The sequence below is a fragment of the Meleagris gallopavo genome, chromosome 16, assembly GCF_905368555.1.
Source record: "Meleagris gallopavo chromosome 16, MGAL_WU_HG_1.1, whole genome shotgun sequence".
Classification (NCBI taxonomy): domain Eukaryota; kingdom Metazoa; phylum Chordata; class Aves; order Galliformes; family Phasianidae; genus Meleagris; species Meleagris gallopavo.
In genome coordinates, this window is record NC_139419.1 from 4862195 (window position 1) to 4874453 (window position 12259).

A 12259-nucleotide genomic window follows, 5' to 3' on the forward strand; every position below is an offset into this window, starting at 1 on the left:
CTCCCCTTTTTTCTCTCCTCCCTTAATAATAAAATTATACCAAGCAGTTTGCGGTGTGGCAGCCTGCCAGAAAGTGTTTCTTTAAACTCCACCAGCTCACAATTAAGCAAATCCGGAGCTGACACTCCTTGATAGGCACTTTCTCCCCCAAGAAAGCATCCACTGGGAAACCAACCCCCCCCCCCCAGCAGCTCTATGGGGCTGACTCCCCCTTCCCCCTAGGCTGTGGGGCTGTGGTGTGTGGTGGGGGGATTTGGGAGCAGGGTGCAAGGGGTGGGGGGGTCCGCGGTGGCAGCGCTGCTCCTATTGCACAGCATTACCCTGTGAGCACACACTGCTATTTTTAGTTGCTGAGTCCTTGTTGATGTCGCATCGTAAAAGCCAGAGCCTGAGAACCAGAGGAGCTTGGGGGGGGGTGGGCAGGGAAATGGCCCCCAGGCATGGTCCTGTGGGGCTGGGGGGTGTCCTGGGTGCTTCCCAAGCTCTTGGGTTGTGTTATAGGTCTCCAGATCTGGTCCTCACGGTGCTCTGTGCCTTTTGCCTGCCAGCCATCAGGGAGAGGGGTGGGAAAGAGTGAGGGGGGAGCGGGGGTGAGAATGAAGGCAAACACAGCCACGCTGCGCCTTGCGTGAGCAGGAGGCAGGCGGCGAGCCGTGGTGCCGGCGGGTGTCTGCAAAGAGGGTCTGTGGCAGCCTGGGAGCACGGTGTCATGCCCTGGTGTTGTGCACCATGTCAGCTCCATGTACTGCAGCATCAGCACAGCACCCTGCATCAGCACCGTGCCCTGCAGCAATCAGCCCTGTGCACTGCATCAGCTGTGTGCATCACTGCACGGTTGAGGTTCAGCACCTGCCCTGGGAGGTGCTGCAGGTCTTGCATGACCCCAGAGGGTGACCCCAGAGCTGTTCTAGGAGCTCCGGGGCCATCTGGGCTGTCTCTGGGGACAGAAGGAATGATATGCACCAGGGTGGCCATAGCCAGATGTGAGTGTGGCTGTGTGTGTGGCAGGGGCAGGATGATGCAGGTTCCAGGCACTGTGGTGTCCCCACCATTCCCATCTCCTCTGATGGACATAGCCCTTCCTGAGGTCACCCTTGGGGCACTGTGTCAGAATCCCCACTTGCAGCCGCAGTGGCTTTTTAGGACTGCTTAGTGGAGCCCCTTGACCCCATATGGATCCCACCACAGTGTTGGAGGGGGGTGGCACTTTCCTTGGGGCTGTAGCAGGGAGTGCTGCACAGCCCTGGGGACGCAGCCACTTCCTCCTCCCTCTCCTACAAAGGGACTTAACCTTGCTGCTGTCAACAGCTTGATTTGATGCCATTAAAGCGCTTGCTCGGAAACAGCCTACATCAGGCAGCAACATCTGCTCAGTCCCTGCTCCTGCAAAGCTGCGGCACAGCTCAGGGCAGAGGTGGCCTCGAGCTCCCCAGATAGGCCAGTGCTGCTGGCACTGTGTGGCCTCCCGACAGCACAGGGCTGCAAGCACTGCACCTCGCTGGGAGCTCAATCTAGATGGAGAACCAATGCACAGCTGGGGCACAGTGCTGCCCCAGGAGCTTCCATGTGTGCACACCCAATTGTGCGCCCAGCACTGCACCCCTTGCATGTGTGCACACCCTGCACGAATGCAAAACCTGAATGTGTGCATGCCCCACATGCATGCATGCCCCTGCACATGTGCACATCCTACATGTGTGTCCCCCACATGTCCTCACCCTACACATGTGCCCTCGCGCTTTGCTCAGCCTGGCATTGCCCCAGCTGTTTGGAAAAGTAATAATAATTAATAATAAAAGAGCAGGGAGAGGGAAGGCTCCCCTAAAAGCACCAACCTGGCATTTTCTCCATCCGATTCCATTTTTCAAACCCACTTCCATGTGCGGCATTAGGGGCTCTTTTCTCCCTTTCATTCTCTCCCTGCCGCTCAGGGCTGCCCCAGAGCCTGGCTTTGATTTTCTTCCTTTGTTCTCACAGCCCCTGTCCCCCCCCCCGCAGCCTTGGAGCAGGACAGGGCAGCCCCCACACCCCTTCACCATTAGGGGCTCCAGCAGCAGGCTTACCAGATCCTAATGGAGCTGTCTGTTCCCCGAGATATATGCCCTAACCACGTGCACTGCCCGTGTGGGCCATGAAATGCAGCTGCAAAATGGAGCAGCGAGGTGGAAAGAGAAGGAAAAGAGGCTCTGGGTGGAGATATGGGGGAGGGATTGGGGTGCTGGGGTGGTGCAGCATTGCTGGGCATCCCATACAGAAATAGATGCCTGCATGCATGGAGAAACCCCAAAAAACTGCTGAGATGTGAAAACTGTCCGTGGGACATTGCAGAAATTGAGGCCAGCGTGGGACTGATGAAGTATACACGGGAGCTGTGGGCAGAGGGGCAGTCCGGATCTGCACTGATTCGATGCATTTTGGCACGGTGCTGAGCTCAGCACCTGGCAGGTGCTGGGTATGATTTATTAAGTTCCTTGAGGAGGGGACAGCATGGGCCGCAGCAGGGTCACTGCAGGAGCAACATCACGGGGGGACCCCACACCTCCAACCCGCTGGGGTCGGGCAGGTTGCATCCCCCAAACACCGATCTCTTCTTGAGCACGCAGGGCCCCGCTGTGAGCTCAAAGCGGGGTGACCCAGGTGCTTCCCCGCACCTCGCGCGGGCGGGGAGAGGAAATGGGGCCGTTTAATGACGGCTGTGCTGAGCGCTCGCCTAATCGGCGGCTGCTGGCGGGAGCAGACAGCTTCCAGATGGCATCGCACCGGCGCTGGGGTTATTGGCTGGGGACGGGGGGGGGCTGCGGGAGGCGGCTGCAGGCACAGACAGGCAGACCCAGGAAGTTGAAATGAGTTTTTTCTTGCAGCAGAGCCCCGCGTTCCTGTCCCTCCAGGCTGCTGCCTCCAGTAATTATCACAATAATTACAAAGAATGGCAATGAGCGGGTTGTTTGCGCAGGGTGCCGGCAGCACCAGGAGGAAGGGTTACCCCTTAGGGGTTTTGCAGAGTGATGGGCAGCGGGTGCGTGGAGCACAGAGAACATGAGGGGATCCAGCAGTGCTTTGGGGTGGCAGCACCCTGCGGGCCACGGCTGGGGAGGGGCTTCCACCCTGTGAAGCTGTGGTAGGTGGGGAAGAAGCACACTGCAGGGTGAGAGGAGGCAGCAGGACGCCCAGACAACCCCCAGCCCACAGGATGTAATGCAGGGCGATGCGATGTGGGGAGATATGCTGGAGGATGATGCAGGGTGATGCGGGGCAATGCAGGGTGATGCGATGCAGGGCGATGCGACGTGATGCAGGGCCAGCTGCTGAGATGGGGGGTGGTGCAGGGCGATGCAAGGCAAGGTGATGCGATGGAGAGCGATGCGATGCAAGGTGACAGTGCAGGGTGATAAAGTGATGCAAGGCAAGGTGATGTGATGCAGAGCGATGCAATGCAAGGTGACAGTGCAGGGCGGTGTAAAGCAATTCAATGAAAGGTGATGTGATGTAGAGCAATACAACGCAAAGTGATGTGATGCAGGGTGATGCAATGCAAAGTGATGCGACGCAAGGTAAAACGATGCAATGTGAAGAGATGTAGTGCAGAACAATATAAAGCATTGCAGTGTGAGGTGGCAATGCAATGCGATGTGAAGCAATGCAGTGCAAGGCGATGCAATGCAGAATGATGCAACACAAACTGATATGATGTGATACAGAGTGATGCAATGCAAGGTGACAGTGCAGGGCAGCGTATAGCAATGCAATGCAAGGTGACAATGCAGGGCAATGCAAAGCAATGCAAAGCAGTGCAGGGTGATGTAAAGCAATGTAATGCAAGATGACAATGCAGGGTGATACAAACCAATGCAACACAAGGTGATGTGACACCAGGCAATGCGATGCAAGGTGATGCAAAGCGATGAAGCAATGGGAGGTGGCATGGTGCAGGACAATGTCAAGCAATGCATTTCAAGGTGATGCAATGCAATGCAAAGTGATGCAATGCTGGGCGATGCAATGGAAGGCAAGGCAACGCAGGGTGTTGCAGTGCAGTGTTAGGTGCCGTGATCACGGCAGCACGAGGGGAGGCAATTGCAGCAAGGCCATGCCCTGGCAGCAGAGGCGATGCCTGTGGTGCCACAGCTCAGTCCCCTCTACACGCGGCCGCGCTCCCCGGCCCTCCGCAGCGGCGCTGCTTCATTTGAATTCTCGCCTCTCTCTCTTCGCAGATAACAAGCCCGCGCCATGCAGTCCTTTCGAGAAAGGTGTGGTTTCCATGGCAACCAGCAGAGCTACCAGCCGACTTCACAAGATACATCACGCCTGGAGAATTACAGGCATCAAAGTCAGGCAGGGCCGAACTGCGAGCGGCAGAGGCTGGTGGCGAAGGAGTACTACAGTCAGCAGCAACTGCCATACGCGGGCTACGAGAACAGCGCCGCGGAGAAATACCACCGGGGAAACAAGCAATTAGCAGGGCAGCAGCTGCAAGGCAGGCCGGCCTTTTCCAATTACGCTGTGCAGGAGAACAGCCCCTACCCGGCGCGCTATTCGGGGGATGAGAGCCTGCAGGCGTGGGGCGGGCAGCCACCAGCGCTGCCCAAGTATGAGGACAGCCTGATGAAGAAGACGTCGCCGGCAGCAGGAGGGCGGCCGTACCACGAGCCGGCAGCGGCTCCACTGCCCTTCCGGACTCACTTCCCACAGCAGCAGCCGCAGCAGCCACCCGCGCTGCCCTACCCCAAGCTGCAGCGGCAGAAGCTGCCCAACGACGTCTCTTCGCCCATGCCCTTCTCACAGAGCCCCCATTTTGGGCAGCACTCACAGTCCTTCCCCGCCTCCTCCACCTACTCCTCCGTGCCAGGGGGCAGCCAGCCGGCACACTCCTACAAGAGCTGCACGGCACCTTCAGGGCAGCCGCCGCTGGAGCGGCCCCTGGGTAGTGCCGCCAGCCTCGCCCCTGGCCCCCGTGTGCCCAACCTGCATGGCTACCAGCCCAACCGCATCGGCTATGAACAGCCCCCGCAGCCACCTCCACAGCCCCCGCCACCGCCGCAGCCCCCGCAGCCCCCGCAGCCTCCTCAGCCCCAACCTCAGCCCTTGCAGGGGAGGCATCATGCCCCAGAGAGCCTCCACTACCAAAACTTGGCCAAGTATCAGCATTACAACCAAGCGGGGCAGACCTACTGCCAGAGTGACGCACCGCCTGTCCGCACGCCGGAGCAGTACTACCAAACCTTCAGCCCCAGCGCCAGCCACTCTCCGGCACGCTCCGTCGGTCGCTCCCCATCCTACAGCTCTACGCCGTCCCCGCTGATGCCCAACCTGGAGAACTTTCAGTACAGCCAGCAGCCGCTCAATGCCGGTGCCTTCCCAGCCGGCATCACTGACCACAGCCATTTCATGCCGCTGCTCAACCCCTCTCCCACTGACGGGACGAGCCCGGATGCTCAATCTGGGAATTGCAAGAATTTGCCGAAGGAGAAACTGTCTGAAAACCTTCTGTCAGACCTGAGCCTGCAGAGCCTGACGGCACTCACCTCCCAGGTGGAGAACATCTCCAACACCGTCCAGCAGCTGCTGCTTTCCAAATCATCCGTGCCCCAGAAAAAGGGCATCAAAACCCCAGCGAGGACCCCTGAGCAGCTCAAAGGGCAGCACTGCAGCCCAGAGAGCAGCACGTACTCCGCAGAGCAGGTTGGGACCCCGCTGTCGGACCCACTCAGCACCCCGCAGTCCGTCCATGCTGAGACACAGGACGCTGACTATCTGAGCGGCTCGGAGGACCAGCTGGAGAGGAGCTTCCTATACTGCAACCAGAACCGCAGCCCTGCTCGTGTCAACAGCAACTCCAAGGCAAAGCCCGAGTCAGTGTCCACGTGCTCTGTCACCTCCCCGGATGATATGTCCACCAAATCGGATGACTCCTTCCAAAGCATCCATGCCACCCTGCCCCTGGAGACTTTCACCAAGTATGTGACCAACGAGAGGGACTGTCCCCGGCTGCTGCTCAGTGCGCTGTCCCAGGAGGAGCTGGCCTCCGAGATCATCGTCCTGCAGGACGCCATCAATGAGAAGGAGGACAAAGCCTGGCCCAACTCACCCATGTTGAGCAAGGAGGCCACGAAATCCCCCTTCCAACTGGAGAACCACCGGCCATGCCTGGACTCCATGGTGAAAGGCTCATGGCCCAGCCAGGGTGACTCCAGCACCCTCACTGAGCCCCTCAAGCTGGACAAGGCTTCGGGGGGCAGCACGGGGAAGGACTTTGGGGACGAGGTGTACGAGGGTCCCCAGGTGGAGTTTGCAGCCACCGAGACCAAGGACACACTTAAGGATGCGGACCCATTGGCTTTCAACTCCAAGCCCAGCATCCCAGCTGCTACTTCTAGTGCAGGGGCCTCTGGCTTCAGCTGCTATTCGAACACCACAGCCAACTCGGTGGACTCTGAAAATGCCATGGAGCACTTTGAGTGGCCAGAGGAGAACCTGGGCGAGGCGTGCCTCAGGTGGAAGGAGCTGGGCTCGGGCCTGCAAGCCTCTGACCTCCCCAAAGGCCTCTTCCCCAGCAAACTGGGAGGGTCCTCCAAGGAGAAAAAAAATGCTTGTAGCTTGGACCTGTGCGATGGCGAGCAGCCAGCCAAGAGTGAGACGACCCGGGACTTTGGCCAGCAGGCAATGGAGGAGGAAGAGGAGGAGACGCTGACCTACGATGAGGCCACAAAGGTGGACAGTGAGAGGTGGCTGCAGGACACGCGGCACTGCTGCACAGCCGGGGACTTCAGTGAGATCCCTATGATCTCATCACCAGAGCTGAAGGAGTCAGACCTGGAGGTGGAGGAGTACTCCTCACTCTGCGAGCTGGCGGGCACGGAGCAGAAGTCAGTGCCCTACGCCGCCTCACCTCCCAAGCCCCCAGAGATACCCGCCGTGCTGTCTGCCAGCGAGGTGCCCATGTCTGCCGAGGAAACTGTCAGCACGGTAGAGAAGGAGAGTTCTGTGCCCTCGGCGCGTCTCTCTGGTCAATCCATCATCCTGCTGGGCCCAGCAGTGGGCACGGAGACCAAGGTGAAGAGCTGGTTCAAATCCTCCCTGCCCCACATCCAGCCTGAGGAGGAGAGTGGGGGAGTAGAGAAGTCCCACCCGGAAGCAGTGGACTCTGAACCTGTTTTGTCACTTGGGGTGAAGAAGCAACCAGCACCTGAAAATGCATTGGTGAAAACTGAGCCTGTCTCACGGGGCAAGAACCTCCGCAACAAGAGGATCCACTGCCGGCTGCCGGAGGAGGACAGTGCTGGCAATGCAGTGCCGAGCCCTTTCAGTGAGCTGCCAGCACTGTGCGTGGGGCCGGACGGACAAGGGGAGATGCTGAGCAAGAATGTGCACAGCCAGACGCCCAGGTTCACAGCGGAGGGCTTGCCGGCACGCATGTGCACCCGTTCCTTCACCGCCCTCGCTGAACCCCGTGCCCCAGCCCCACTGGAGGGGCTGAAGGCACCGATGCACCAGGAGAAGATGGGCAAGAAGCCAGCATGTGGTGTGAAGCAGCGGGTGTCTTTCAAAGCCAGGAAGCGCAGCGGTCGGCCAGCCCCTAAAGTCATCCAGAGCGCTGGTGGTGATGCCACCATCACGGTGTCCAGCTTGGTGCCAGCTGAAGAGATGGTGGGGCCGGGGCTGACGGATGGGGATGTGACAGATGGTGGGGAGAGGGACCAGCGCTCGATGATCCTGCGCTCCCGGACGAAGACACAGGAGGTTTTCTACACCAAGAGGCGGCGGGGCAAGCGGGCGGCTGATGTTCGACTGAAGAACTGTAAAGCACCCAAGAAGCTCATCTCCAACAACCACCTCCCACCCGCCTTCAAGTTGACCCCTCCGGGCAGCCCCCACAAGGAGGGCAAGGTGGGCACCAGGATGAAGCTGCCCAAGGCGGGGCCAGGGGTGGGCGGCAAGATGTCAGAGCGGCCCTTGCACTCGCTGAAGAGAAAGTCCACCTTCATCTCCCCCATCCCCGCCAAGAAGAGGAACCTCGTCCTGCGCAGCAACAGCGGTGGCATGAAGGAGGAGAAGCCGGAGGGTCCCCACAGCCTCTTCAAGAAGATGCCCGTGGCCAAGAAGGTGAAAGCAAAGCTGCCTCCCAAGAGCCCCGGCGAAGCCGTCCCCAAACCCCCCCCGGTGAAGGAGGCCCCCGACGTCTGTATCAAAATCACCTCGCGGGCGGCCTTCCAGGAGGCCACCAAGACCAAAGTGCTGCCTCCTCGCAAGGGCCGCGGCCTCAAGCTGGAGGCCATTGTGCAGAAGATCACCTCGCCCAACCTGAAGAAGTTCACCTGCAAAACGGCGGCAGCGGCCACGGTGGCAGCCACCTACGGCACCTCGCTGAGCGTGGCGGGGACGGAGCGCGAGCGGGCGGTGAAGCATGGCGCTGTGGCCCCGGCGATGGGTGACGCACGGTTGCCCAAACCGGCAGCGGCACAGAAGGCACCCACCGTGCCACCGGCTGAGCAGTTCTGCCGGAACCCCCACGGCCGAGCGCTGAAGGGGAAACTGGGCAGCGGGAAGAAGCTCTCTGCCGATGGCTTGCAGAGCGAGGGCTGCGTGCAGACTGTGGGGGCACAGCCCGGCTCGGCTGTGGCGGCCAAGAACATGGCGCTGCTGCCAAAGAAGAGGAACCGCAAGGGCAAAGCGGCAGCGCTGGGCATGGCCAAGGCACCCCTCGGCCCCACGCTGCCGCTGTCGCCCCGTGAGCGTGCAGCCGGGCCGGGCGGTGGGGATGAGGGCAAGAAACCAAAGAGCGAGGAGAAGGAGGTGGCGGGCGGCGAGGGGCCAACGGCGGGTGGGACGGCGCGGGGGGCAAAGCCACGGGCCAACCATGCCAACTACAATGGCTACTCCAAGCGGCAGCGCAAGCGTTTGGGCCACGGCAAAGCCAAAGCAGTGCCGGTGCGCTGCAAGAGCCGGGGCAAGCGGCGGCGGCCGGCCCAGCAAGCCCCGCTGCCGGACCCTGCCGAGCCCGAGATCCGCCTCAAATACATCTCCTGCAAGAGGCTGCGGGCCGACAGCCGGGCCCCCCCCTTCGCTCCCTACGTCCACGTAGAGCGGCGCGGCGACTTCACCACCGCCTGCACCGTCATCAACTCGCCCGGCGACGAGGCCCGGCTGCAGCGGGGGCCCTCCGGCACCGTGCCCAGGCCGCGGGCGGCCCTGCCGGCCTCCTCCGCCATGCACCTGGGGCCGGTGGTGTCCAAGGCGCTCAGCGCGGCCTGCTTGGTGTGTTGCCTGTGCCGCAGCCCTGCCAACTACAAGGACCTGGGCGACCTGTGCGGGCCCTACTACCCTGAGGACTGTCTGCCCAAAAAGAAGTCACGGCTGAAGGAGAAAGCGCGGGCAGAGGGCGAGGAGGGCGGCGCAGCGGAGAGGCCCCGAGGGGTGGCAGAGAGCAGCTGGGCAGCCGGCGGCAGGGCAGGCAGGCAGGAGGCTGCCGCGGAGCCGGGCAAACCGGGCGTGCTGCGCTCCAGCCCCCGGGGTGTGTTCCGAAGGCTGCAGAGCTGCTACTGCTGTGACGAGAGGACAGAGGGCGAGGAGGCGGCCGAAAAGCCCCGGCGGCACGAATGTACCAAGGCCGAGTCCCCGCCGCAGCCCGAGCCGGCGGGCGACACGCAGGAGCACTGGCTGCACGAGGCCTGTGCCGTATGGACCGCTGGGGTGTTCCTGGTGGCGGGGAAGCTCTACGGGCTGCAGGAGGCCGTCAAGGCGGCTGCCGACCTGGTAAGAGCTCGGCCGTCTGCCCCGCACGGGGTGGGCCCTGAATAATAGCAGAAGCAGCAGCAAAGCTGGGAGCAGCCCCTCCCGTGGCATTCGTCATCCTCATTTAGCTGAAGCCATTTCTGTGGCTGCTCTTCATTTCCAGCCCAGATCCCTCTGGCATTACAGCCCCATAGCAACTGAGGGCTAATGGCGTGTTGCTGCGCAGCTGACGTGGCTGGGTGATAAGGGGTTAAAATGAATAGGGTTGGTCTGCAACATCCGGGCATTAGGAGTCACCCTGGGAGGCTGGGGCTGGCGTTCAGATGTGCAAACCCAGCTGGCTTCCCATGGGATGTGCACTGCCGCCTCCCTGAGAGCTCCTGAGATCTCCTCCTTCAGCCTTAGGAGCGTTTGTATGCTGTTCAGTCATGCAGCAGCTCACAGAAGGACAGATGCAGGGTGGGAGGTGGGAACGGGCAGCCTGATGCCGGGATGATGGGCAGCGGGAGACTGGGGAGGGTACAGCCCTGCCCTGCTCCTGGTGCAGAGTGAGAGGAGCATGAGGACATCAGGAGAGCAAAATGGGGAGGAGGGTACTGGGAGAGTGCCATGGAGACATGGGGTTTTGTGCCACAGCCATGCCAGCAGAGGCTGGGCGGGGCCTGCAGCAAGGCCTTTCTGACCAGATTTGGGGCTGGCTGCGTCCATTCCATGACCACCAGGTAGAAATGCAGTGCTGGCCGGAGGCTGCAGCCCTCCCTGCTATGGCTCCGACCACGTCACTTCATCTCCATGCCTCCCACATTGCCATAGGGGCTCCTTGCCTTTCTGCCAGGCTCTGATGGGATCTTTCTATCTCTGCCTCTCTCCCACCCTGCTCCGGATTCCTGGCTGCGGTGAAAGAAGTGCTCGAGCTGCCAGCAAGCAGGAGCCACTGTGGGCTGCTGCCAGAAGGGGTGTCCCCACACCTACCACTACGCGTGTGCCGTCGACACAGGTGAGCCCAGGTGCTGCGATTGGGATGCAGGGACCCCCCTGCTCCTTCTGACCCTGCTGATGGCAGCGCTGGGTGGTCCGGGGGCTCCACGCGAATGGTGATGATCTCTGTAGTCTGTGTCCCAGATTTGGCCAATTTTAGCTAAACTCTTCCTGCAAGCAGTGTGGTTCCTCTGGATGTGGCAGGGAGGATGCTGTGTCCTTGCTGCCCAGAGACAGCTGCTGGTAGGGGCTGCCCTCACACATGCCCTCTCCTTTCCCCACAGGTTGCTTATTAACTGAAGAGTGCTTCTCTCTGAGATGTCCCAAACATAAGGTAAGCCCAGAGCCCTCATGTTCTCACTAATGTCTCCAGCTCCTGAGGGAGGTGGATCTGCTTTCAGACCATGTCACCATGTCCGCCAGGACATCCCACTCCCCAGCACAGCCACTCCCAGTTTCAGCCTAAGTGGTCATCATAGAATCGTTACTTCCTGGGGGACACCAGGACACTCATGTGACCCTTGAAGTGGGGGCTGCACTCCTACCTCCTCTTGACAAGCTGTGGGGTTGTGTCCCATTAACATGGAGCAGGGAGAGTGTTGATTTAACCTGTGCTAAAAGCACACCCTCAGTCCTAATAGGCTTCCCATCAGCTGGGGACAGAGGGGCATCCCCCCACACCCCACCATGTGCCTCATGTCTTGCCTCCAGCTAACACTCCATCCTTGTCCCCACAGAGACAGCCGGTGTAGCAGCACGGGAGGTGCATGGCCCCCGCCACCAGCGAGGGACCCGCAGGGGGGTGGCAGTGCCACCATCCCCATCTCGGAGCCATCGGGGGTCACCAGAGGAGTGTGGCCCCCGGGGTGGGCACAGCGCTGCCGGCTGCCCCCCTGCCTCTCTCCCCAGAGCCCTTCTGGGTGGACAGAGCCCCTGGGGTGTCAGAATGGGGCCGGGGGCACGGAGCCCCCAGTGCGGCGTGACGGGGTCACCAGTGGTGCTGACACCCGCATGGCGAACACAGAGACTCTGCTCCAGGACATGTGAGCTGCACAGGGGTGGGATAGGGTGGGGGTTGGGGGTGTGGGGAGGGGGAGGGGGGGGGGGCCATGTACGAGGGGGTCCCTGCGATGTTGTCTTACTCTGGGGCCACCGGACCCCCACGTGGGTTCCGGGTCTCCATATCTCACACTGATCTGATCTGAGATGTTGCCTTCAGCAAACCTCATGGTGTCTGTCTGTATATATGTGCGCGATGGAGAAAAGAAAAAGGAAAAAAAAAAAAAACACTAGAAAAAAAGAAAAAAGAAAAAAAAAAAAACAAGAAAAAAAAAACCAACCCCAACGGCCTGCTGTTTGAACCACTTCGCTTTTTCCGTTTCGTTCTTCCATCCCTGCCACGTACAGTGTCTCTGCAATGGAGACAGCACTGTGCCACTGCTGTGCCAGTGGCCGTGTCTCCAGTGGGGCTGGTGGGCACTCACTGGGCTCCTCCAGCCCTGATTCCTCCCTTCAGCCCTGTCCCATGGCACCCACCTCCCCCTGCTCTGCG

At 60.7% G+C, this 12259-nt stretch overlaps 1 protein-coding gene across 5 annotated transcripts in view; it reads left to right on the forward strand.

Moving 5' to 3' along the window:
* The window catches only part of RAI1 (retinoic acid induced 1), a 59441-nt gene extending 47670 nt beyond the window's left edge, over positions 1-11771 (forward strand). For 4 of the 5 annotated variants that reach the window (XM_085237457.1, XM_085237455.1, XM_085237459.1 and 1 more), the window contains 4 exons: positions 4212-9750; positions 10633-10726; positions 10992-11041; positions 11445-11771. In XM_085237457.1, coding sequence (XP_085093583.1) covers positions 4228-9750; positions 10633-10726; positions 10992-11041; positions 11445-11459 — 5682 coding nt within the window. In that variant the 5' untranslated portion in view covers positions 4212-4227 and the 3' untranslated portion in view covers positions 11460-11771. The remainder of the gene's footprint in view (positions 1-4211; positions 9751-10632; positions 10727-10991; positions 11042-11444) is intronic. The other variant, XM_085237460.1, reaches the window with a different exon arrangement.
* The last annotated feature ends 488 nt before the right edge of the window (positions 11772-12259 follow it).